Source organism: Vanessa atalanta, chromosome 19 (assembly GCF_905147765.1).
Source record: "Vanessa atalanta chromosome 19, ilVanAtal1.2, whole genome shotgun sequence".
In the NCBI taxonomy this organism is placed as follows: Eukaryota; Metazoa; Arthropoda; class Insecta; order Lepidoptera; family Nymphalidae; genus Vanessa; species Vanessa atalanta.
This window is the reverse complement of record NC_061889.1, coordinates 6477476-6504417: the sequence shown is the minus strand read 5'-3', so window position 1 is coordinate 6504417 and position 26942 is coordinate 6477476. Positions and strand designations below refer to the sequence as shown.

General features: G+C 32.2%; 1 protein-coding gene across 2 annotated transcripts in view; it reads right to left on the bottom strand.

The window, feature by feature from the left end:
• Positions 1 to 2054: 2054 nt before the first annotated feature.
• LOC125071267 (DE-cadherin) overlaps positions 2055 to 26942 on the bottom strand; it is a 182308-nt gene continuing 157420 nt past the window's right edge. Inside the window, exons 12-25 of one of the 2 annotated variants that reach the window (XM_047681412.1) lie at positions 25558 to 25711; positions 24023 to 24210; positions 23214 to 23255; positions 17757 to 17948; positions 16904 to 17059; positions 14994 to 15191; positions 13615 to 13831; positions 13019 to 13237; positions 5914 to 6138; positions 5312 to 5442; positions 4974 to 5109; positions 4289 to 4489; positions 3693 to 3845; positions 2055 to 3345 (exon numbers count right to left, since the gene is read on the bottom strand). In XM_047681412.1, the coding sequence (XP_047537368.1) occupies positions 3221 to 3345; positions 3693 to 3845; positions 4289 to 4489; positions 4974 to 5109; positions 5312 to 5442; positions 5914 to 6138; positions 13019 to 13237; positions 13615 to 13831; positions 14994 to 15191; positions 16904 to 17059; positions 17757 to 17948; positions 23214 to 23255; positions 24023 to 24210; positions 25558 to 25711 (2337 nt within the window). In that variant the 3' untranslated portion in view covers positions 2055 to 3220. The remainder of the gene's footprint in view (positions 3346 to 3692; positions 3846 to 4288; positions 4490 to 4973; positions 5110 to 5311; positions 5443 to 5913; positions 6139 to 13018; positions 13238 to 13614; positions 13832 to 14993; positions 15192 to 16903; positions 17060 to 17756; positions 17949 to 23213; positions 23256 to 24022; positions 24211 to 25557; positions 25712 to 26942) is intronic. The other variant, XM_047681413.1, reaches the window with a different exon arrangement.

The window sequence follows — 26942 nt, the reverse complement described above, 5'->3', positions numbered from 1 at the left end:
TTTTGAAAAGGTCTCATAAAATAAATGTATTTAATAACAGTATGCCTGTATGTTGTATTGACGATGTGAAGTTCAGGGAATACGAAATGTATGACCTATTATTGCTAAAACTAAATCGACCGACATCGACATCTTTAAATATTTGCTTAAACGACAAGTATTTATCTAGTGCCGGTATCTCGGATACATTCGGGTTTCGACTCGCCTTTACCATTGCATCATGCGTAAATTTATATATATAAATTACTTATCTGTTTTGAACGTAAATTACATTTAACTTCTATATTTCTGTATTAACATTGAATAATACAATGTAGATTCCTATTGTGCTTTTAAATCAAAGCTAGACTCTATAAGCCGAATGATGTTTTATAAAAATACAAGTGTAATCACTGGCTACAGATTACTGCCGTAATTTTTGCAGGGTAAAACCGTTTAAGCTCATGGGTCCTAGATTACGAACCTAAAATTAAACTAACTATACTTATATAATGTAATACCTACACAAGGGTTTCATACACAGAGTAATAAATCAAAAAGATTGATGGTGTTTCTCTACATAAGTCTCGGCCTAGATCTCATGGGATAACTTTGGACATATCACTTTACAGCGCTAGTTGAAATTATGAAAATAAGTACTTACGTGTAGACGATTCTTTATTTAAAAACAAATGAAACATTGATGTTTGAAATAAGAACTTTATGACGTTTGAATGTGTTAACCGTTCTGTGATATGTGATGTTAAAAATAATGATATTTTATCTCTAGACCCGTTACATAAAAAAAAAAAAATATTCTTCCGTCCGTTAATACATTCGATTCATATGTTTATTTATGGTTGATATAAAATATATCTCTAAACAAATGATACAAAAAGTCAAGTCAAAATAAAAAAAAAATTATTAAAACAGTTTAATGAAATTATAATATGTTTGTATAAAGTTGTAAAAACATGTATTTTAAAAGTCAAATATCGTTTAAATAAATTCCTCCCCTCGGAATTATGTCATGAATGATTTTTTTAAAAGATATTTTTTGTTTTGTTTACAACTTACAAGCACATTTAAATCACGAATGATGTCATTTTAAAATATGTGTGTCAGATTAAGTTATATTTTGAATACAATCGTAATACTGATTTAAAGTAATACTCATGCTATCTTTCATGTTGTTTGTAAAAGATCTCTTGAGATAAAACATCATTGGTTAAAGGTGTATTTTATAAAGAAAATAATAATATTTCTTTCTTTTATTTGAAATAAAAATACTCAAGAAAGTCTGTTACTAATTCAATACGTTCTCAAATTGCGTAACCATTTTATACAGGGTGTAGTCTTGGTTTATTTCGTAATTTATAAAAACAGTGATCGGAAATTTAAAACTAGTATTGAGAAATTTAAAAAAATTAAACATCCTAATGATGTTTTCTAAACTAACAGGAATTACTTGTTAATTTAATTCATCCCCCCCCCCCCTATACACCCCTCGTATCAAATGACGACTCGACATATAACAATAAATTAATTACAGACTTTCGGTATATTTTTAAATATGTGTTCCTTTAAAAAATTACTTAAAGGCAAGATGCGATGTTTATTGATATATTATACGATTATATTATGTGATAATATATATATCAGTATTTTACGTTAGACAGATGAAATAAAACGAAGTATTCCTTACAATTCGTTGATATGCATAATTATAAGACACCTTGTATTAGTTTAGCATATAAAAGTTACTTATACATATGACATAAGATTAATTGTAAATTATGTAATCGATATAATTTACATATTTACATTTAGGCCTAGTTTATACGGAACTCGTGACGAAATTAATATTTTTTTAAACTTCGAACATGAAAAAATAGCTATGCAAAATAACGGTTTTCTGCCTTAAATTAGATAGATAGTTTCCTTCCTGTAAACGGTAAATTAAATTTTCTTAAGATATAAATATTTATTTGAATATTTATTAAAGAACTAATTTAACTATAAAACGAGTGTTGGTTTTTTTTTTATTTCGTTCTTTATTTAAACTACATTTTTTTAGAAATGGACGCTTTACAAAATGAGCTTTATATATAAATAACAATTTTTGTTTGCATGAGTAAATATAAAAAAAAAAAATTGTAAAAAACTTAATATTACTTAACGATAAAACGAATCGAACGGAAATTACAATTTCGGGGTGTGGGATCGAAGATCATCTATTCACTTTAGCGACTATAAGTTTCTTTAATTCTTGGACTTTTTTCTTAAAGATTCAAGCCAAAGTGACTAGAGTTCAAAGAGGATCTTTTGGATACGAAAACTTAAAATTACATAATCAACATGATGGCACTTAACTTTAAAAAATACATTAAAAACTTTAGTTTTAACTCTCATAAATGCTGCCAATAATAATACTAAAGAAATTAGTACCTCAATGCGTTTTGTCACAATAATTTACAATCATACAAAAATAATGTTAAAAAAAAAACAACTATATTAGGTACATATAGTGTGAACTAGCCTTAAGTTACAAAATCATACATAGTTCGATCTTACGCTTAATATATATAAAATTACATACAAGAAATAATTTAGGCGTATCTACAACGATGCCCAAATAATGTTACAAATCAGTCATTTCTTACAACATTAAAAATTTAATTCTTTCCAATATGTAATTACATATAATTTACAAATTACACTTTTGGATAAACACACATTCTTAAGAACAGTATCGCAATTCTTAATTACTCGCGTTCTCTCGGCAACATTTACTAAATTGAAGAGAATATTTTGTATTAAAGCCGGCTACTACCCTCCAACTTCCAAATCGGAAAATAAGAACACATCCAAGAATAACGGAAGCGGAACGTCAAAAATTTACAAAGAAAAAAAAAACAAAAGATAATAATAATACCGTTGATATAATGATATATAATAGCATTTAATGTATTTCCAAACGATTTGGCAATCCGAGCGGACACAAGCCCACAAAACGCCACAATAAAAAAAAAGTCCGACAAACCATCGCGTAATTATCACAGGCTCGAAGTTTTAAAAGTCCGGTGGGTTCGCGATGCAACATTCACTCGATACACGAAATAGAAATAAGGCATCTCATAGCTTGGTCTTACTTGGTCTCGCCAAGCTGTCGCGGCAGGTCCGGCGCTGTGCCGGCGGCGCGGGGTCGGCGGTCGGGTGGCTACACGAGCCAGGCGTGGCGCTAGCACCACGACTCCTCGTGCGGCGCGCGCTCGTCGTCCGAGTCGCCGTACATGTCCGCCAGCTTGCGGAACCGCGGCCCGAACGTCGACAGGTAGTTGAATTTGAGATCTTCATCGTCGGTACCTAGGAACAGACATATATTTATATCCATCGTAGTAGTATGTCGTCCTGATGGATTGTGGCTCACACAGGATAGATTATAGTGCACAAGTGTGTGCACAAACACAGGTGCACTCTCTATCCTCACTCTCATAATCCGATACGATCGGAAAGCCTTTAGGCGCCCGATCAACGTATTTGCATGCCTTTCGAGACACGAGTACATACTTTCAGACTCCGGGCTGTTACTGAGGATTTTTCGGGGTCTGAACCCTGACCTCGGGATTATTATCTAGCCGCTAGACCAACTAGGCTGAAAAGTACCTTTGTACAGAAGTATGATAAATTAAATGTGAATAGAATCAACTTACAGCTAGCTAGCGATGAAAGAGATCCACTAGTATCGCCGTCTCCCTCGTACGCGTAATGTCGCACGTCGTCGTACGGATTGATATCTGGATCCCGGTCAAGGACCGACTTCTTGTCGTCCAGGAAACCGGAGATGTCTGGTGCTGCTCCAACCACTGAGTGAGAACATCACATGATTATAATTACATCGATATCAGTTATCTTTGTCTACTTCTATTAAGTTCGTCGATTATATTTGTTCGCTGAAAGGCAAAACACTTTTTACTAAATAATACGTAATAACTCGAAATTTCTTTGGAAATATGCAGAATTTATAGGTCTTTTGAACTTGAGATAAAATTAGTAACACAAAAAAAATATTATAATTATTTTTTAATTTTTTTAGACAAGTAAATTATAATGAACCAATTAGTAGAGTAAACCTCTTAATTATTTCGCTTTTGCTGAGAAATAAACCTCTCTAATCTCTTCCTCTCTCCTAAGCCCCCTAAGTCGGATGTTCGTTAACACACACTCCTGTCCTTGACATACATATCGTAGTGTTACGGTCTGTTCAAATGCCACGACCTGTTCATCGTATCGTAGTTGCCAATATTACCTGGAGCATGCATGAACGTGGCGTCCGTGTCGGGTGGCGGGCCGTCGTACATCTGCCGCAGCACGTGCAGGTCGTAGCCCGCGTCACCTTCGCCACCGCCCTCGTCCTCATACGCGATGATGTTTTCTCTGATGTCGTCTAGTTCCTTCTCCGCCCACGCATCAGCTCGCTTGCGATGGACGACTACAGCTAAGAGGAGAACTGGAAGGAGAATTTAGTTTTAGAACTCTTCTTTATTTTACTTCTTATCTTCGTTTTCCTAGTAATGGAATTAAGCGTTATTAAAGTATCTCTTTAAATGTTTTTATAAATTAGCAGTAACAACTTGCATATGGATTATGAAACCGTAAAGTTTATTAAGACATTATTTATGGGCTGTTATGTTTAACACTGATTTATCTTCCTGTTTTTTTTTATGTTCCATAGACATTGGCGCCGTACGAAATTTTACCCAATTCTTACATCGCAAATGCGCCACCGACCTTGGGGTTATGTTATCGTAGATTTGACATTTGGAAAAAGTATACACAATATTATTTTAGCAATCACCCCAAAAACATCCATAAATAAAGTTCCAAAAATTAACTTAGTAATAGTACTAAAATATTGTAGATAAATAACTATAATATCAGAAATAAAAAAAAAATTGTAACGCTAATCTTAAAGTTGACATTTGAATACTTACTTATCAAGATGGCGATGCACACTAAAATAGCGACGAGGAAGTTAGTGTCGATGCCAAATGTAACGGCAGTGAATACGCTCTTCTGACAGCCGGGATCGGCATTGCGTTCTACGGACGGCCTGCCCAAATTGTACATCTAGGAACAAAAAAATACTTGCTCATATCATCGTTACAATAAAATTGGCAACGATTTGTCAAAAGATGAAAGATATGGACGAATGCGATCTAATTAGAAAAAAAAAATCTAAAACAATTTTTATCTTTTAAAATTCTAAAACTAATATCTTAAATATATCTCATATTTTATGTACGGTTATTATTAAAAGCTGTAAACTTACAAAATCGTTATATGTAAAATTGCTGATGCAACCCAAAAAGTGCTGGTTTGTAGGAACGTGCCGCCATCCGAAAGCCCGTGCTAGACCTTGCAAATCCACGCTAGCGCCGCCGACCTGGAGCGGGCCATTAACTGTAAACAAATTATAATATTAATTACTAGTTCTACTAATACATATTAAATCTTCAATACAGCTTTTTATAACAGAACGAAGAAATAATCTATTAAGGGTTCGATGGCTAATTCATTTTTAAGTTATTAAAGTATCTAGTCAAAGCGTTTCTACATTTTAACAATACCATTTTTGTTTTTGCAAAAAATCGCAGTCAAAAATAAAAGGAGAATTTGTCAATTCCAGAAAATAAATTTATCATAAAATTGTCATAAGTTAAAAGTTAGCGTCAGCGTTAAACCACAAATATTTTCATCCCTGAATATCGAGATCAAGATAAAATATCCCCCGAAGTGCTTGTCACCAAACACCTCTTGATTTATGTATGGCCATTGAATGCAGCGGAACGAAAAACAAGCTAACTGAGATATTTGTTGACGTTCAATGTGAATTTTTCCAAGAATTTAATAATATGATCGAACATAACTTACCGTTGAGTATTTCCCTCGGTCCCGTCGGCGCTGCGAGACTCATACAAGTCGATAACTTGCATCTATCTACGAACATTTCTATGGAACTTCTCATGAGGACGATTTCGATTAGATGGGGTTTGCCGTCAGCGACATGCACAACACTGTTGTTGAGACGTGTCGTTCCTGATCCATAATTTACCAGCAAAACTGGGAAACCGTCTACCAACTCCAAAGACATAAAGTCTGCAACAAAAAAAAAAGTATGAAGTATAGAAATATTCCCTCATTCAAACAGCGATGACATTATTATCAGTTGAATAAGACTAAATTAGGAGTACCTATCTGAAGATACACGATTCAATGGTATCGTCCCCTTGTGAATTGAAAAATTGATTATTATTTTTTTAATATTATATTAAAGGTTTATTTTGAAATAGCAAAATAGTGTCCGTTGGATATAGCTTCGTAAAATACATGGTCAAGATATTTAAAATATTTACTGTGCAACACGCTTAATACTCTTGCAAATTTGCCAAAGTAACTATTATTCTAATTTAATTAACACTATTATACATTTCTAAGAACTTGTAAGGCTATTATGGAGCCGCACTGTTAATGTGCAAATAACCTTAGCGTCAACAACGTTGGCTAAAGCTCAAGGATTATAACGCAGGCTTTAATGTTTTGGCTCAAGCGACAAAATTTTGTAAAACAGCTCATTATTAGCACATAATACGCTCTATCTGATATCCATTGAGTCTGGCACACTCGGAAAGAGACTGTTATGTGAGTAGCATGTTTATAGTCACATATCACTTATTTCGGTGTTATTGGTTTGTTTTTATTTGATATCCCTTTTGGATTTTTGAGATTTTGGAGATCGATAATAATAAAAAACTCTACGTCGTACAATTATGATAATCTTGTAATTTTTTATGTCGGTAAGAAAAATTGGACATAAAAAAATATATTGTCAAGAATAATTTAGGACTATTGGCAATCTCTGGCACCGTGCCAGAATTTTTCTAGAAAATATACGATCTAACCCCTATTTTTTCACATTAGCTTCTTCAAGTACCTTTAAACTTTTTTTTTAATCTAAAGCTAACTACTCATTTTAATGATATAATTTAAAAAGTAGGGTCTGTTTCTTTTTTTTTTCATTTCAAGCCAACAATCCTTACAAGACAGGCTATATAAAAAGTAAGTTTACATTTTATACAATACGACTAATACATCATACTTCATATTGTTGCTATGGTTATTTCATTGTTTTTATGGTTATTTTATGTATCACCATAATTCGAACATTTTTGTCAAAATAAACTCGAAGCTGTGAAATACTTGAAAATGATACGCGATCGTTTTCAATAATTATAATATTTAAGGTAAACACGCATCGCAATAACTTATCACATTCGATTTTCAAAATGATAACCGAAATGTTATTAGCGTTAAGCGTATTACATTTTTGCGCGATAAAATTGTCGCTTTCACTAAACCGACACTCAACACCGAACATATCGCGTGTCATTACGAAGAATTCACGTCTATCATCTTATAAACTCATGTCGTGCCATATCATTGTTTTAATGACGTAACTCGATCCCAATACACCGAGACATGCTTCAAACTGAAACAACAATCCTTAGCCGTGTTATCTTTTTGAAGGTATTAATTACATGCAAACATTGAAAACGAGGCAGTACAAACAGTAACGAGCCTAAAATAATTGTGTAATCCTCGAAAAGTAAGCAATCGTGTGAAAAAATTGGTACTTTATCACGACCATCGCGTCCATAAATCATAACTCCGTGCAGGCTGTCAGTCATTACGTGATCATTAAAAAATCATTACAGTGACTAAGGAAAGAGGCGGACACGCTCTGCACGTCAATTGTTTATACGTACTTGGGCTGGCTTTTATGTTAGATTGGAAATTTCCTGATCACTTCATTTATAAAAAACTAGCTGATATGTTTTTATTTAATCATTTTAGAGCACCTTAATGCTCTCCATTTTATATAATGGATTCTATGAAATATTTATTTAGATTTTAGAGTTTAAATGAATTCTTAAAGACTTCTGTGAAATATTTCCTAAAGAATTTTGACTTCGGAAAAGTTCATAAAATCTTGGTATATTCAAACATTGCTCAAATATTAAAAATGCCTTAAATAATTTCAAGGCGAGTAAATTTTTTTATTCATTATAGATATAGGGAAGCTATTGATAACACTACACTTGCTCATTGACTGTCAAAAATCTATCATTGATTCGGAAATAAAAACCTGAGAAAAACCGGCGAAAGAAAAAAGCAGCGGGTGCTCAAATTTTACAACTATGGGCTTCATTACAATATCAAAATTTTTTATTTTTTATTTAACATAACTGTGACAGTCTGCCTATCTAAAAAATCATTAGTTTAATAACATAAAAGTTCTTTAACACACAAACAATCCTTAGAGTTTCTTTTAAATTTCATTAATTCATAGGGGAATAAAACTCCGGGCATGCGTCGGGCCACAATTGTGATTTTCGTCGGAAATCATTATTCAAGTTGTTACGCCGATCAACTACGACATATTTATCGTTAAGTCGACAATGTCGAGCTTTCTCGTGCTCGATTTTACTTAAATACTTCCCTGGCTCACTGAAGTCGGTTGCCAATAGTTTCATTGTGCAAACGTAAGCAACTTTATCCGAAGGATTGAAAGCGACGAAGGTGAGATTATGCTAGATTCGGTGTAACTCTCTTTTAACTTTACCGCTCTTGTAATACCGTATTGTATTATCGGAATTGTTTCGTATTTTTTACATTGTAATTCTATTACTTATAATATGGTATATTGTACGTTTCAATTTGAGTGCACTTTAATAAAATATTACCGACAGAAACTAACAATTAAATTTTATTTTCGATCATTACGTGCCATCTATTGATTTGTGTTATGTTCCAATAATAATTGTTGACGTATTGAACAATGAACATTAGTATTACATGGTCGGATAGCCGATAAAATATCAGTGACACGATTGGACAGTGGACTGGACAAATATCAAGCATTGGTCACATACCACAACACGCATCTTGAGATATCATTAATTACAACATGTTCCGTTTTTAAATAGAACTTGAAGTATCAGAGACATTAAGTTTATTATATTTAAATGGTTTGGTGAATAAGGCAGTGTGTAATTAAAATTAATAACATCTTGTTTTGTATGATTGAAGGCACATCGAAAGTATCAGAATAGGTGTACTTTTATCTCAATTCATTCGATTTAAAAATAAGATGCAATTAGCTACTTATAATAAAAGCATATAGTGTTTATGTGTCTCATTATATTTGTATTGTTTCTATCTGTTTACTTTTAATAAATAATCTACATTAAAATTTTCCACTCCTCTATAAGTGATCAAAGATATTACTGGCAATGTAAAAGACCTATTAAAAGACCTTTTAAGCTTCGTCCTAGTGTTATGTTCTAAGCCTATAATTACTTTATTATACATGCTAGGTATTGTCGGTAAAATGAAAAAAAGTCTAAGATGTCTGACTAAAATAGCAAGATTAGTATTTTCATTTCTTTTTCTTTTTTTTTTAAATAGTGAATCTTTGCAGCTGAATAAGAAATGAATTAATTACTGCAAGATTTGCCAGATGAATGAAGTACTTTCTGATTTGACTGCTCGTCAAGGGTGAGTTCAAATCAGGATTTTTCTGGTCCAATTTAGTAAACCTAAGTGTACGAATTAACTGACGTATCTGTTGCGACAAGTGTGTGCAATCCACTTAACCGTATTGCCAATTTGGCAACGCCAGAAGAAATATTTGCTCGCTAGCGAAAGCCTTGCCAAAGTGCAAGTGTATATTACTCTTAAGATATTTATTGCGCTTTAAGTGTAATATTTACTGGAAGATGATTATGCTTAGGAGCACCATGGATGGATTTATGATTTTGTTTTTTAATAATAATTGACTTAAATTTTATTGTATTTTTTTCCCAACACTTAGGATAGGATTTGTGAATGAGTTTTAATTGACAAAATAATAAAAAACTTAGCCCGACTTGGGATTCGAACTGGGCACCTTGAAATCTGCTGCATGGGTCATTTATACAAATCGTGGGTGGAAATACACTTGAAGAGATCATACCACTAAAAGCATCAAACGATTTCTCCACAAAGTAAATAATAAAGATGTCCGACAGAGAGTATGAAATATATGTTCTGCCAGTTTGACTAGGTCCAGGTGTGACGTCACTGCAGGCACAGGATGGCATACGGAATCCGAGGTGGACTAAATTTCAAGGTTGAGCCAAGTTTTCATCCCTACTAGGTGTCAGCAAAGCCCTGTGAGGCCAACAGTATTACACCATGCAGAAACAATTGTCAGGCGACCTTCGTTTTGGCATTTCTTTTAACTATCACCTAGGATCAATGTTAATTGATATTACATATCAATTATATGCCAAAGAGAGGACTCAGAGAGAGTGTTGAAGTATGTCATAATATCTGCTTCAGATTATTGATAGATGGCACATTAAATTAATTATTATCAGTAAATTGATTAAATTAAATGATATAGTAAAATCTCGGTATAGTCATTATTATTTCATTGTCTGATATACATTCTCCAAACGTTAAAGGTAGTTTTGTTCTTTATTTCATTATCTATGCAAATTTTAAAAATACGAAAGTAACGGTGTCTGTCTGTTGCTCTTATATGAAGCTTGAACTCCAAGGAAGGACTTACACTACTTCTATACTTATCACCTGATAACCGACAAAACAAAACACAAGCGACGCCTCGTGTAACTAGTATCCCATGTATACGTATAATATTATTCGTCTTCTATTAATCTAGTCATTAACGCCACGTTCACACAGTAAATGCCACGGTGCGATGGCAGTCTACAATATAGATTCCTTTATGAGATAGTATTATTGGATTACTTAAGGTAACCATTAATCATAAATACGAAAACGAACACGAAAGGTACCGCCTCCATTCTTCGTTCACGTTAATTTTAGGGTGACATTAGTTATTTAAGTGTATCGCGTCTATGTAGTCATGAATCATGAATTAGTTTCAATATTATGGAATAATATTTATTATATAACGCAGATGGCTCAGTGGATTGGATCCCTAGGATGTTAAATGAAGGTTACAGGATCTAATCCGGCTAGGAAAGTAGCAGTGCAGGGCTAAAATAAAAGCACAAGTTGTCTTACTGTATAACATATAAAATTTAGTATCGTAGGCTTCGGGTTTATTAGGAACATGAGATATAAGTACAGTTCTTGTTGTTCTTGTTCAGAATTTAGGTAATTTTTTTTTGTACCTCTGATAACATGTCTGAAAAATTTAATGATTTTATCGATTATATTTATATAATACAATTTTATTATTTATGACAAACAAAGTGACTTTCATTATATTAGTGTTATTAATTTCTATTCAAATTTTAAAAGATAGATCAGCTATCCTTTGACAACAATTGTTTCTTAATTACTGTACTAATATCAAAGAAAACCGCTCGATTAGAAAATCGCTTTCAAACGATACTTTAAAATGTTGCCATTATTTTCTAATACAAAACTATGCTTGTTCAGAAATTTAAAAACATTTTATCGTTTCGAAACTTAAAAAATAACATTTCGTTTAGAATTAATTATTCAATACTTTTAGTCTTTGTACATAGTTAATAATTTATATTGTTCTTTGAAATGAGGAGAGTAATATTAATAAAGCGTCTTAAGTTACTTGAAATAGAACAAAGACATTACGTGGGTGTAACAAATATAAGAATACTGTAAATAATTCAACTATTAATACTACAAGACAAAGAGAGGTGTATTAAGAAAATGTTTTTTTTTTTTAAGGGGGGGAGGGGTCTCGTTGGGGGTCATATTTACTCATTCAATTAATGGACTTGATTAAGGGTTATTTTTATAAATAACTAGCGACCCGCCTCAGCTTCGCACGGGTACAATGTGGGTAATCCCTAAGACATAGACATATACCATCGCGGACTTTTTTGAAGACCGTTTTAAGGTGTACAATACTGAAGTACATTATTTTGATCTATCTCGTAGGGTTCAGCCAGTGTTTACAATGTAAGCGAAAAAAATGTATAAATTTACGACATCACATTAGAAACTTTTAAAATTATCAGTGTTACTTAACTATATTGTCTACGTATTATACAAAAACCTTCCTCTCGAATCACACACAAAAGCCGCATCAAAATCCGTTGCGTAGTTTTAAAGATTTAAGCATACAAAGGGACATAGGGACAGAAAAAGCGACTTTGTTTTATACTATGTAAAGATTCTACATTTCAGGGGTAATATGAAAGCGTCACGTCTTAAACGCATAAATATATTTTTTTTCTTGCCCTGACGCCGTTTAGGCTATAAAGTTATTCTTAATAGAAATAATTTAAACACGATTATAAGACAATGATTTAAAATTTCAGTTTACATTTTCGAAATTGAAAATATTATATGAACGATAAGTGTTGTTCAACAGTTTTATTTCGACGTTATTTATTACTTTTACAAAAATAGAAAGCAACATATAATCTTACATAATTAATTAACCTTTAATATTATGGTAACGTATTTATTATATTATACAATCTAAAATAGATAATATGGAAAAAATATATATGAATCTATGAACATAAATGACTAACCCGTTGGTTTATTCGCGACAGATCTTGCTTCTAGGTTATTGGTTCAAACCCCAGATCAGGTCGATACAAATATATTGAATTTTTCTGTCGAAAAAATCTTAGGAACAGTTCAGAGTATGGAAGCTGGAAATGTACTACACACTCCCTTGCTTCAGAAGGCATGTGAAGTATGTTCTGTGCCTGGTCGTGGGGGATTTTCCTTGCCATCGGTTTGTGAGAAAGGTGGAAGAAAGAGTGGATACCTGTCTTTGAGCACACAAACGTGCACTATTATGGCCTATAATCTGCCGCTGTGATCGAAATCAGGACATCATCCTCACATAAATACATAAATACATATATCTACTACTTATATGCAATAAAAACTCTTTATAAATATTCGTCTTTATTAATACTTTTTAAAGATAAAGAACACTAACCTTGAACATCCAGAAGTGGGTTGAATTTTAACGGTCCCAAGTAGAATATGAGACTGTTACTCGTGTGCGAAGTGACTGTGAGCGTGACGTGGCCCTCGTGACAAGCTGGCGGAGCTGGATACATCGCCCAGCCGTCGCCATGGAAAGCTATGCTGGTTTGTTCACAGTGAGGTCCATTCCAGCCCTCTGGGCACTCACATTTGTCAGCGAATGGGGTACCTTCGAAGATAAAGGACTCCGTTAGTTGTCGCTGAATTATCACCAATCATGTAATGCCGATCGGCTAGATTAGGTAAATCTTAAGTAATTATCAAACCGCGTCAAGAATTACTTTTTTTCATATATTGTGTTTTCATAGCTACGTGCTCGGTTGTGAAAAAATGCGTCAAAATTCGGCCCATGTGTATCAAAGTGTATTTTTATCCAGCATTGTTTTGACAATTGTATTAATAAAACAGTTCAAAATGAAATTACATACTTTCATAAAGTAGTAAATATTTCATTACAAAAATTTACGATGAAATCATTAAATGGGCATCAAAGAATACAGACGGATATCTATTACGACAGCTAGAAGGTAATTTGGACTAATTTACCTCCATTCAAGCACACGAGCGGTTCTTCAACGTCACAAGTACACTCAGACTCCACTCTAGCGGAGACACCGACGAAACTGGTTGTGTTCGTGTACACAGAGAGCGGGACATTGTTCTTCATCAGGATATTACGACAAGAGTCTTCACACTGTTCTTTTTCTATTAGACATTCGTCTATCTTCACCATGTAGATTTTCGCTTGGAGTTCCTCTTCCAGCTACGAAGATATTTTTAAATTATTATACTAAAATTTATCACGAAACTTATGATCTAAGCATTGAAACAAAATGTTATCCAAAATAATAGAATTTAAGATGCCTTGAACGACTGTAGCTGGTTTAATCATTAATTTAAGCTGCAGGCAAAACGCAAATACAAGATAGAATAAATGATCAATGGACGATACCTACCTAGTATTTTGGACTATGCCCTATTAATTATTAAAAAAAACTAGTCATTTGTTTTAATTTTCTGCTTGTTTTGCTATTTAATACTACGTTGCACAAATATGTATGAATTAATTTAGAAATATAAAAACTATTTCCTGTTCAAAATTACATATCAATAAGTATGGTGACATTTTTTGTTACTATTAAGTCACGTTAGTTCAATGTATTGTATATTATTTGCGATTTTTCAAGTTACCCATTCGCAGTAAATGTTTAATTGTAGATAATCCGTATCTGCCTAGTGTAGTGGTCGCTTTATATATCCTCCTCTATTGCTAACGAGGTCATTAGAACGAACCCTAGCACCGATTTAACCGTACGAGTTAAAAACTCCGAAGCAATTGCACATTAAAATACTTTTTCGAATACGCTCGAACAATTCGTCAAGATTAAATCGGTAGATTAGGTTACAATACAAGACGGATATGTCACATTTTTACGAAAGAAATCCTTAATTTGGAAATTCCTTTGTGAATTCATAATGATTTACTTATTTCAAGAAGGACTTAAGTTTTCGTAGCAATTATATTTATTTTTTGTATGGGTATTATTTATTTGAATAACTTACCTTACGTTAAGAACTTCATTTGATATAAAAATAAAAATAGTTACTGTAAACGTGATGAATTTGGTCTCATTTAATGTTTGATTTTTTCCACTGAGCCAGCGATTTAGGGAACTATGATGTTACGTCACTTGTGCCTGTAATTACACTGGCTCACTCAGCCTTGCAACCAGAACAGAAAAACACTATTGTTGTTTGGGGGTAGAATATGTAATGAGTGTCCATAGACCAGAGTTTAAACAATATAAATAATGTTTAATACTTCTAACTATGACAATATCGTGCTAAAAATCAGTCTACCGTCACTTAAAGTATCTGCTATCGTTTGTTTTGAATAAATAAAATATATAGTTTTGGTGACATACCTTTTCCTGTATCCCGATAACCATACTATCAAGCTTCTCAGCTTCAAAGTACGGCGACCCGTGAGCTGAAAACCGGACATCCAAGAACGCGTCCTTGACAGTCAACTTGCTGAATACCGTGAAAACGTCAACATTGTCCATTGACTTGTTATAAAGTTCCGATAGACGACGATGTAGTTTGTCCTTTTTACTCGTGCCCTGCGGAAACAAGATAGATATAGTATTTTGTAGTATATCTTTATACATTTATATTTTTATATTGCTTCTACTCGCAAATAACGATTTTATTTTTTTAAAAATCCTAGACTTATGTTATACAATACATCTTATAATATTTTTAAATTATTAATTGCATTTATTAAAACAATATACAATAAACTTATAATGAATTTTTCATTTAAAACTTTTCTCGGTCCTATTTTATTAATTCTTCGGATGAGAACAATTGTGAAACACAAGTTTCAGCTTCAGCCACGCTCAAAGCACTCGCATATGAAGTTGCTGATGAGAAACTACGATTAAATAATTTATAAATATTTAAAATTCGAAAGTCCGAGGTAATCTACATTTTGTATGAGAAAATTAAACTACTGTAAATATATCGCATAATTTTCATACGATATTCGCTTCTTATTGTTACCAGGATGTACTAGCTGTATTAAACGCAGTTAAATCAGGGATAAATTACGATCAACCATGTCAATGCATTGATATCAAACTCGCCGACAGTAGCTTGAGACCCGTAACTTCAGCTAAGTTGACCTTGGAATGTTACCCCGCATCCTAATAATAAACTTTCTGCTGAACAAGTTTCGGCTTAATATTAAAAGGATTCGTATATTTATTTGAATGTGAACCTTATTTATATTGACATAAAGTTTTTATTCCATTCGAATAAGAGTTTATCCTTTAGGTATTTCTTCCGATCGTGAACTTGTCGGGCTACACAAAATGTGGAGTTCCGTTGTTGTTTGAATTTTTCCTCGTTCAATTTTATAAGTCACTTCGTACTTAACGTCATTAAAATATCAAAACTATTATAAAGTCGTTGAATTTTTATAATAATTTGGATTTTTAAGCGAGATATAATCGTTGCATTAGTATATCAAATGAATGCATTTCATATGCCTTTGTATCCGTATAATGGTATCTTTTATGCGTCTGACATTAACCGGGCAAAGCTGTTAAATCCTACTTTGTCCGCATATGCAAACTCATACGATATTATTATCATTATTTATAGTACAACTCAGGGCAGGCCCCGTATAATACCCAGTTGGGTGTTTAAGATACAAATGGATGTATACAGTCTAATCTTGTAATCTCTTAGAGCTCTGTTATAATGAGTACAAAGTTTAAATAACTTAATAGACTATGACGGTTATGCTTCCCAAGTGAGTATATGTTTAACTCTTAGTGCGTTTATGAAGCTGTGTTCACTCGAAATTTACAACATTATACTGCAGTATATACATAATTTCGGCTTGGATATTATCCAAAACATTTCAAGTAAAAACCTCAAAGGAGCCTCCATCTTTGAGGCTTGCGGTTGAATGTGTGAATGCATTTCTAATAAACAGCAGAGTTAAGATTTAAGATTCATTTACTTAGTTTCAAAGATTTTATGCTTAGACGTATATTTAGAACATTTTCAGTGTTCAACATAACTTTACATAACGAGTTAAACATTTAATTTAAATATATTTAACGAGGTCAGACCATGAAAGCCACGGTTTGTATTTCAAATATTTTCTTAAGGAAACTTTTAAGGCCAAACGTAAAATATTCACATAGGAAATAATAAAATGTTCAAGAGAACATTCGGTACATTCTGAATTAACATTGCACTCTTCGAATCCGTGTACAAAAGAGACTGTCAGTAAGAGGATAAGTGATACTTGTTTACTTACATCTGCTTCAGGAATAATAAACTCTTCAGCGGTGACGTTCACGAAGCGGATCGATCCGGATTTGTCGACCGCTTCCTCGGGTATCTCCTTTATTGTCACGTTCACTGTCGCCTCCACCCAGTGGAAGGGCACGAGCGGTTCGTTTTCTTCTGTCACCTTTAAAAATATTGAAAATAATTTTAATAAATATACGTAGATTATTGAAAAAGTTGCCAATAATCACGAACTTGTTTTGTTGACGTTACTAAATTGGACGTCTATTTTAGCGGGTTTATAAAATTGTTTCTCAACTCAATATAATTTCAAATTAACTCAGACAAACAACGCATTGCGACAACCGTATAAATATAATCAAAAGCGAATCGGCTTGTTCAAACTAAATTAAATCGCCAACAATTTATACGGAGTTAGAATAGAAATAGGCACGTTCTACCTAGACCTCATAGCTCAGTCGGTCAGGTCACGCGGCGAGTGCTTAACATTTAATTATTAACTTCCCCACAACTTCAAACCCCAGAGAACTGCAAACATAAATAGAACGGGAGTCGCTGAACTCTTTTCAGACTTTATTAATTTTTCGACGATAAAGATAAGGTTAAGATTTCAAAAAATTTAATATGAACAATATTTTTGACGGTCTGAATGAGAAATTTTGAAGCTTCTGGAGCGGAATTATGAATTCGTGAGATTTCAGCAACGCGAAAAGTATTTATGTTACCAAAGCCGTTAAAAAATTTTATACAAAGAAAGGATACAAATGAAAAATTGTTAGTAGAACTGTTTTTCCAACGCTACTTTTCTTTTTGCTTAATTTGTTTGAAAATAACATCATTAATATAATCTGTATACTTACATTGAATCGTAGCAGGTAAGTTCCATTGGGCGTTCCCTCTTTCATGGTTATCATGCCAGTGTTACTGTGAACATCGAAGTAGGGGCTTCTCTGTTCATAGGAAGGCAACCACATAAACCGCTTGTCTGGTAGGTCCCAATCATCAGGATCGTTAACGAAGACTCGTCCTATTTCTGTATCCGGTGCTTCGCCCTGTAGATATATACAATAATATAATTTCCTGATAATAATTGTGATTAAACCAAAAATGAATCTTTTACGGCAATTATTTAAGAAATATTTCCAAAGTATTCGATTGGTTTAAAATAGAGTTCGATTTGCTCTTGTATTTTAAAAGAGCTCTTCAGTTCATTTTTTTGTTTAATTAATTTTCCGAGCTCAGCTTTCCAAAGTTGTTATCGCGTTTTGAATACTATTGAAATATCGTTACATTGATTTAAAAATGTTTATATAAGTTTAATAAACGATCAATTAGCCTAGCACTGGTAATTTCTGCGCTAAATAAACGTGACATGCATTCCATATTGGTTGTTATTAAAAAAAAAAATAGTTCCTGTAAATTCTAGCAGATGGCGTTAGAGGTATGATCATATATAGAGACTATCCGTCTTAATCTAAACACATATAATAATTCGATATTACGTTAATATTTTTATATACTATTAAATAAGACTCTTATTTTTCAGTATAACAATACTATAGCTGAAATTTAGTTTTGAGCACAATATATCACTAATCTCCATTAAACGCCTAGACTAACATGGCAAGCTATTTCCTAAGTAACGAGTCGTTTGGTATAAACTTCATTAGGAGTAGAACCTCCTGTCGCATTTGCGGGCAAGTCGTCGCCTCATTAAGTAAGTCGGTTCTAGCTCAAGCACTTACTATATATTAGAAATAGGATGTATTGAATGATACAACAGAAGCAAAATGTCATATTTTATGATAAAATTTTCTTTCTAAATTCAAATGTTTTATCTAAATAAGTTTGCGATTGGCTTAGATTATTTGCCGTCACCGTCAAAGCTGAGAACGCGTTGGAAAAATTGTGTGCAAATCTTGGCCACTGAGTACACGCACACAAGGATATAAAATAATTAATTTTCGCGAGTGTCAAGCGCGGCATTCACGCTCTGTTAGGTAATAAATTTGATCCGTCTGTTTTACTTCTTTTGTAGTTCGTCACTATCTAAACAAAAATATAAACTTAAGACGAAATGATTTGCTTTATATATATATGTATGTAAATGTTAAAATGAATAAACCGCTTCAAAGTAAGGAAAAACATAAATAATTGTAAACTAAATCAAAGAAAATTTTAACGGCAGCTCTATCACTACATAGGCACAAAAAAAGAAAAATATACATTTCCTTATTAATACTTAGATCGTCTGTATATTATCTTTTCGAGATATTCATAATTAAAATTAATTTCATAACATGTATTATTACGCAACAAAACTTTGTAAAATGAAATCATGCCACTTCTGATAATTTATTTTCTATGGTTTGATTTCAATTCAGCGTGACCTTGATTTAAGTAATGAAAACCCAAGAGTCGAAACATAAATAATATAGTAACATTTTTAATAATAGAAATGTATGCTTTGATAAAAAAGTTTTTTTGCCCTAATTATGCTTTAAATATACGTATAAAGATTGTATCAAACGAAATTAACGATGAACTAGCTACCCATTCCGACTTCGTTTTGTAATGGCCTTTTAATATTTATTATATGGGGATTATATTTATTTTTATTTTGATACGGATTAATCTGTGCTACAAATAAGATGAACTACAGTTTTCTTTTATTTTTCCAACTTTATAAAAATAATTACTGTGACTTATCTTTGACTGATGGAGTGATGGCCATCGCTGACTTTTAGACTATAGATTTTTTTAAATATATATCAACCATGTTAAAGTACCCAAGCCAAATTTACATAGCACAAACTTTCAATCCCCGTTGTACCCCCTTAGGGGTGGATTTTCGTTCGAGGACGTTCTTAGCGGATGTCGACAACGCGGAACCTAACTGCCAAATTTGTAGGTTTTATAGTTTCTGAGATTTCGTGATTAATCAGATAATACTTGTGTGTGTGTGTGTGTGTGTGTGTGTGTGTGTGTGTTCTTAAGACGTTGAACCAATTCCAATGAAATTGTTTAAGTAATTAAGTAGGTCCCTGAATGGTTTAGTTTGGGCTCTGAAGGCGCTGCGATCGGTAAGTAATTAAAACAACTATAAACTAAAATTATATGTAAGTTTATTCATTAGCATCTATTGAAAAACGAACAAACAAAACTAACGTCTTAATAATATTGATTTTCCTAATATAATAATTAAATAATGGTAATGTGTTGATTGTAATCTCAAAAAAGAACAATGCTTATAATATTTTTTAAGCACTTTTTGATTGCCATATTACAAAACTACAATGAAATTTCAAAATAACGTCGCGCTCGAAATTTAGATTATACCGAAAAGCACCAATAAGAAATTCAGTGCTAACTAATTTCTACCAATTAAATTACGTGCCGGGAAGTCGATTAAATACCATTTAATCGTTATTCATGCTGCATGAAAATGAACGTATACTGTTATAATCAACGGTTTTATTTCATACATGTGATATTATTCGATTAATTGATTTTTACAATGACACATAGAATCCTTGATTTATCAATTTCTTGTCTGTTCTTCCCGGTAAAAATTACTTTCCTGAATAACTTTAAATTAAATTCAAAACTGTAACATGACGATTTAAAGATGACTTCATGAGCATATTAATAAAGAATATTTTAATTTTGAATGTTTTAATCAAATCTTATTTATACCTTAAAGTTTATCGTAGTTAATGTAGTACGTGTTAAAAAATTGAGTAAGTATACTGAAGACTACTAAAACTTATCCGGAATAAAACCACTGCCGTAACTAAGCGGAATCAGGGCAAGGCAGTAAAAAGTGTTTCCCCCGTAATCCCAGTTTACGTACGCACCGCACTAAACCCACTTTCATTAAGGCAAAATTAACATTTTAATAGCCATATATTATAAAACTAGACGTTTCCCGCCGAATCGCGCGAATATTTCATAATTTTTTCATTTATATTTAAGGTTTTATTACATTAGATTTTTCTTAATATGTATAAAACGATTGTTTAGATCTTCGCCTATATGGAACAGAGTAAATGAAATAATACTTAAATAATGACAGTGACATTTCAACAAATTTACGTCAGTGTCAAAATTGAAATATAACTTTTTTTTTAAATCTAAACATCATTCAATCAGACAGGAGTATTAATATAAAAGAAGCAAAAACGCAAATTAAAAAACAAAAGCTAAGGCTTATCGGATTGACTAAATCATTCACGTTCGATCGCCAATCAGATCAGATTCACGGTTCGTTTTGTTTCCCTAAATAGTTTACAGTTTCAACTTTATTTGAATATTTTAAATCTATTGACACATTTTAATATCACGATATATATGTCACGTATATCTGACATACGAGTATGAAACATTTAATAAATATTTTGTATTTAATTTCTAAAATTATTATTATTTAGGACATCTAATGGACACATCCGTTCATTAGGTTTAAGGTTTTTTTTACTAACTAACAATTATATTTCCACAGGAGATCGCAATCGTGTCCTATCTCGAGTTTATATTTTGCAAATTTAATACTAATCCATAATTTATATTACTTGGTGGTAAGGCTATGTTCAAGCCCGTCTGGGTAGGTACCACCCACTTATCACATATTCTTTCGTCAAACAGCAATATTTAATATTGTTGCTAATTTAATAGACTCATTTTTATTTTAGGTTTAAGATGTTATGTATCTTAGCTCACTCACTCCCGAAAAATAAAGTATTGCTTTTTACCGGCAAATAACCAACGAGTAGTTGGAAAAAGTATTAAATAAAAAAATATTACATACATTTTTTAATACTTCAGGTAAAGGAATGTCTTCTAAAATTTGCAAATTTGAGTTTTGTAGTTGGAAATAAAATTCTCAGTTGGACGCAATTGCAAGGAGGAATCGTAAAATTGTTTATAGTGGCTTGTAAAGAGCAGTGGATCTGTTAACACCATTGTTACAGATATTTCTTGGTTTATTCGATATATTGTAGCACTCGAATGCATATTTTATGTTAATATTCTCAAAGATTATTCAGACACTATTTATTCATCATCATCATCAGTGCCACTTCTGGACAAGATCTCCTCAAATCCAGCCTTGCACTACAAGCATCCAAAGGCTTCCCGCGACCATCACCAGATAAAGACTTTATAAATAATAAGTAATTAGAAAAACACTCATGAAAATGTTACAAGATCAGTTTCAACATCCACGCGGGCAAAATCGCGGGTCGCATAACTCGGAACCGATAGTAGAATTACAGATAAATTAATCTTGTTAAATAAAAGTCAAAAGGTGCTCGCGAATAAAGGACATTTTAATTTGATTTTAATGATACATAATATTATTTCACAGCAGACGTATTGCGTTAAAAGCGAACAAAATTTACGCCAATTCTTAATTTAGTCATGCAAAAATGGAATAAAAATATAACCAACATGAAAGCATTTTAATTAACTCTATACATATTATTAAAAGTCATTAAGGTTTTAATTTCGAGAAATGTTAAATGGAATCACACGAAATACGATTACAACGAAATTTTATTTCGCGTCATTTTACAGCCAATAAATACTTGGTTACGAATTGTGCGTATTTAGGGCAAACCCTATAACGTACTAGCGAACCGACCCGGCTTATCTACGTATTCAATTCATTAATAAAATATATAAATAATATTTATAATGCGTACCCTAGCATATAGCATTCATAAATAATGTAGCTTTCTACAAGTGAAAACCAAAAATAGAATAGGATCATGAATGCTAGAGATTACCACCTCCATACGAACAAACATTTTTATTCTCTTTACAAAATTATAATAGACACATGTATCCGGTTTAATGGTTCAACGAATGGTTCAGTATTATTAAAATCGTAATAAATGTAGCTCCGATAAATTAAACTCAAACAAGACATAACACAAAATGTATCCAACAGATAACAAATTAGATGCATGTTTTGCTGATGCATGATGAGGCAAGTGCTCTTCAATGGGTCACTGTTATACTAAATACTATTTTGTATATATATATAAAGTCTTAAAAAGCGAGTAATTTATTGAATACATTAATAAATATATTTTCTACTTTACGTATTTTATAATTTAAGCAACATTTTTGTAAAAAATAATTATAATCGATTTGGTTTATTCGATACAAAATAAAATTTTCTAAAAATAAAATCGTTTACTAAATTAAAAAAGAAACTATGCATTTGAATTTGGAACCATCCAGAACGTACAAACAAAAAAGAACGAATGATTCCTCCTCTCCTTTTGAGACACAAATTGCCAATTTATACTCACATAATATCGCCAGCTGTATATTTCGTTGAAGTACGTTTCCGTCTGATTGCATTTTGGGAAATAATATCATATTAAATATTACATATATAAAATATACATACAGAGTATAATATTTTTTATAAATCGATGTTACATAAGTGAGCAATTGACAGAGTTATATGTAATCCTAATTTTGACTGATCCTGATCGAAAAAGTTTTTAATTGCAGAAGCATAAATATACATATTATAAATACATCTCAAGATATACTTATAGAAATATTGGTCCTTCTTTTTTGGATGGCAGAGCAGTCAGTACAACTAATCGCGGTGAATTTTGTATCGATACGGTGAAATATATCAGTGCGTATGCCACGACACCTATTATATATTAGCACTATGTTTATAAATACGCATATAAACACAGCATTACATATATAAAGAACACTTATCTATAAACCTTCGCATATAAAATTTCTTAGTTGCTACCTATGTTAATTAAAGGTGAAATATTTTAACCAATCAATTTTAAGTGTTGCTTTACGTCAAAAACGATCACGAAAGAGTTGTTAAAAAAACGATTTATTTCGTCAATATTTCATCAATAAATGTTTTATACAATTACCGTTTGATTCGTTTTTTAATATCTCCGTTACTAGTTCAATTAAAATAGTTCAATATAACTCAAACAAACGTGACTGTTCGAATTTTAAACTAACTGTGCAAACGATTAAAAACTATTTTAACATGAGGCTGTATAATGGAATGCTTTTGCCTTTTCCTAAATAAAAATAATTAGTTTGACATTTCACAGTTGTGTTTAGAAATTACCTTATAATTGTATACGAATATATCGCTGTGACCAGGACCCATCGGATTGTCATTTCTATCACCGATGACGATGTGGAGAATCGAAACGCCAGTCAATCTTGGAGTACCGGAGTCAGTTATTGCGACTGGTATCTTGTACTCTTTGCGTTGTTCTCGATCAAAGGAGACGATTGTTGAAAGTATGTTGCCTGAAAGAAAAGAAAACGCTTATATATCTACATATAACGATTACATGACTGTTAAACTGACTTATAGCCCAGAGAGCCCAATTGGTTATAACCGTAACATGGCAGTTCATCTAACCACTAGTACAGCGGACAGAATACGTGATGAAAAATGAAGGTTCAAATCCAAGCAAACACCACTTTCTTTTGCTTAAATCTATTGAAATAAAGAGTCTCAGCTAAACGTTGAAGAAAATTATCTCAACAAAACTTATGTGTAACATACACATTAATTTAATGCAGAAAATTGTTGTGAAATATACCCCAAACCTTCTTTAGAGGAATGGAGGTCTCTGCCTAAAAATTTTATATTTATGAGCAGTTGAATTCTTATGACTGAATTGAAAGAATAACAAGATAAATACATTTAAGTAAAAGATGATCAATTAATTATAATATTATATACTAAATTAGAAAGCTGGTACACCAAAACGAGCACACACGATCGCGTTAAAAGTTTGTTAGGCTTAAAACTTAGAAGAAAGTCTACTTAAACGAAAAAGTTCGTAGCAGTTCGGTACTAAATAATTTCCGCAGACACGAGTTACAATTATCAACACGCAAACTTGAATGGGAAAACGACTAAAATTGAATTGGCACTCCTAAAACAAAGTTACGAGTTCGGCTTGAAGCGCCATTTATTGCATTTTAACTACATTAATTGATCGAAAACTCGATTTCAGTTCCGCCTTAAAATTCCGTTTTGTTGAGATTGTGAAGCACATTGAGAGGAGCTCGAATAAGATTCTAATTCGGTTATTTAAATTGCATCGAGTGATCTTTAGATATATTTAACGTGGAAATATGTTTATCAAATAATTGGGACTAAATTATATTACTGTCTAATAATATTTCAATTTCAATTAACTTCTAAGCCATTGTTATATGAATATCAGTCTTAAGGCTGACGCTAGATTTGTAACAGCATTTTGTTGCAGGTAGACGCTGTCAAGTTGCCTTACTGAAGATTGTCGACTGGCTGAAAGCCCGAATTTCCTCTGAGATAAATTTCATCGCCATGTTTTCCATCTCCGCTGAGCTCGTAAACTACTTACTTATGTAGGCTCGACGCCTACTGACTTACATACTTATAAGAGTTTTAAAACTTTTTCTGAGATAAAGTATCGAAAAACCTGTGTAACACTTTTCGAAACAAGAATAAACTTCTCTAACGGTTTCAAAGTATGTGTGACATTACCTTCGATTTGGCTGTATTAGCACTTATCTTACCCTACATTTATGGCACATCTGAGAGCTGAAAGAAACTATGGTACGGTAGAAACAAAAGATAAAAATTGCAAATTGCATTACCTTGTATGTGGAATTTGGATCGGATATCGAAGCTAACGGATTCGTTGAGCGCGAAAGTGAAAGGTGGACCATTTTCAGTCGAGTCGTAGTCTTTTGCCGTGAGAATCACAACCTGCCCTGGAGGGTCGTTTTCGTACCATATTACTGGTTGAGTCTGCAATACAAATATAAATTAATAAGGTTATATTAAAATAAAATAATGTAAAAATAAATAAATATATATATACACATATCTATAGTTACTATTTAGTATGTATACACGTTAAAAAAACATGGAAATAATAAATGATCTTTTCTACAATATAGTTGATTATGATGTCACAATTTAGCATAGACAGCTGAATATCTGAGTTAAGCTATCGATTGTCTATGCTTACAAAGGGAAATTCATCTGCCGAGGTTCGGAGCTACCCCGAATATAACGTCCGTCGGTTTAATCTAATATTCGTAGGCATATATACGTCAGATGTGAAATGTTTGAATATCGTTGCATAGTTATTTTTCTAATAAATATGCAAATTTTTTTATACTAACTAATGCATAGCATGGGTCTCTTTAACTTTTTTTGTTAACAGTTATCCGTTACAACTCAGGCGCCATCTATAGTATGTTGATGTTATTACGGAAGCATTATTCGTGTAAATGTCAAAATGGTCAGAATACAAAACGCATGTAGAAAAAAATTATAATCTGTTTACGGAATTATTGGTTAAACAGTTTCGTCTTCTTCGTTCGAATGTCGAATCGTTTATCGATTCATCGTCGATCATCGATCGAACAGAAGAAGTGTGTATATTTGAAGACCCGTTAAACAACGATTATAAGCAAGGCTGTATTTGTATACTGTTTATAATTATTTGTTTTGTTGTATGATCAATTTTTCTTTAAAATATCTACGTACATTTTGGTTATAATTTAACAGTTTCATACTAAAATCCAAACGGTCTCCTCATTTATTTGTATATCAAGTATTACACTTATTTTATTACATTTTATAGAAATGATATATTTTTTTATTATTAATGTAACCTAACCAATATTTACGATCATATTTTAAGACGACGCAAGAATCTCCTTTGTCATCTATCGTAATAAACTTGCGTACTGGCAGCTTATCCAAATTTCTCATTTTATTATTGAATTTAGAACTTTTGGTAAAGTTGAAAACTTATATTTGACAAGGACTTGAGAAATTGTATGAACATTTTTATGGAAAACAAAAAAAATCGTTCAGAATTTGCAATGTCCTGTCGGAGTAGAGCACTACGAAGAAATATATATTGAAACGGTTTATTCCGTAGAAACGTTTCAGATATACATACTTACTATTCTCAATCGCACCACATGGAAAATCAAACGAGAAATATTATCATAACATTATCTAA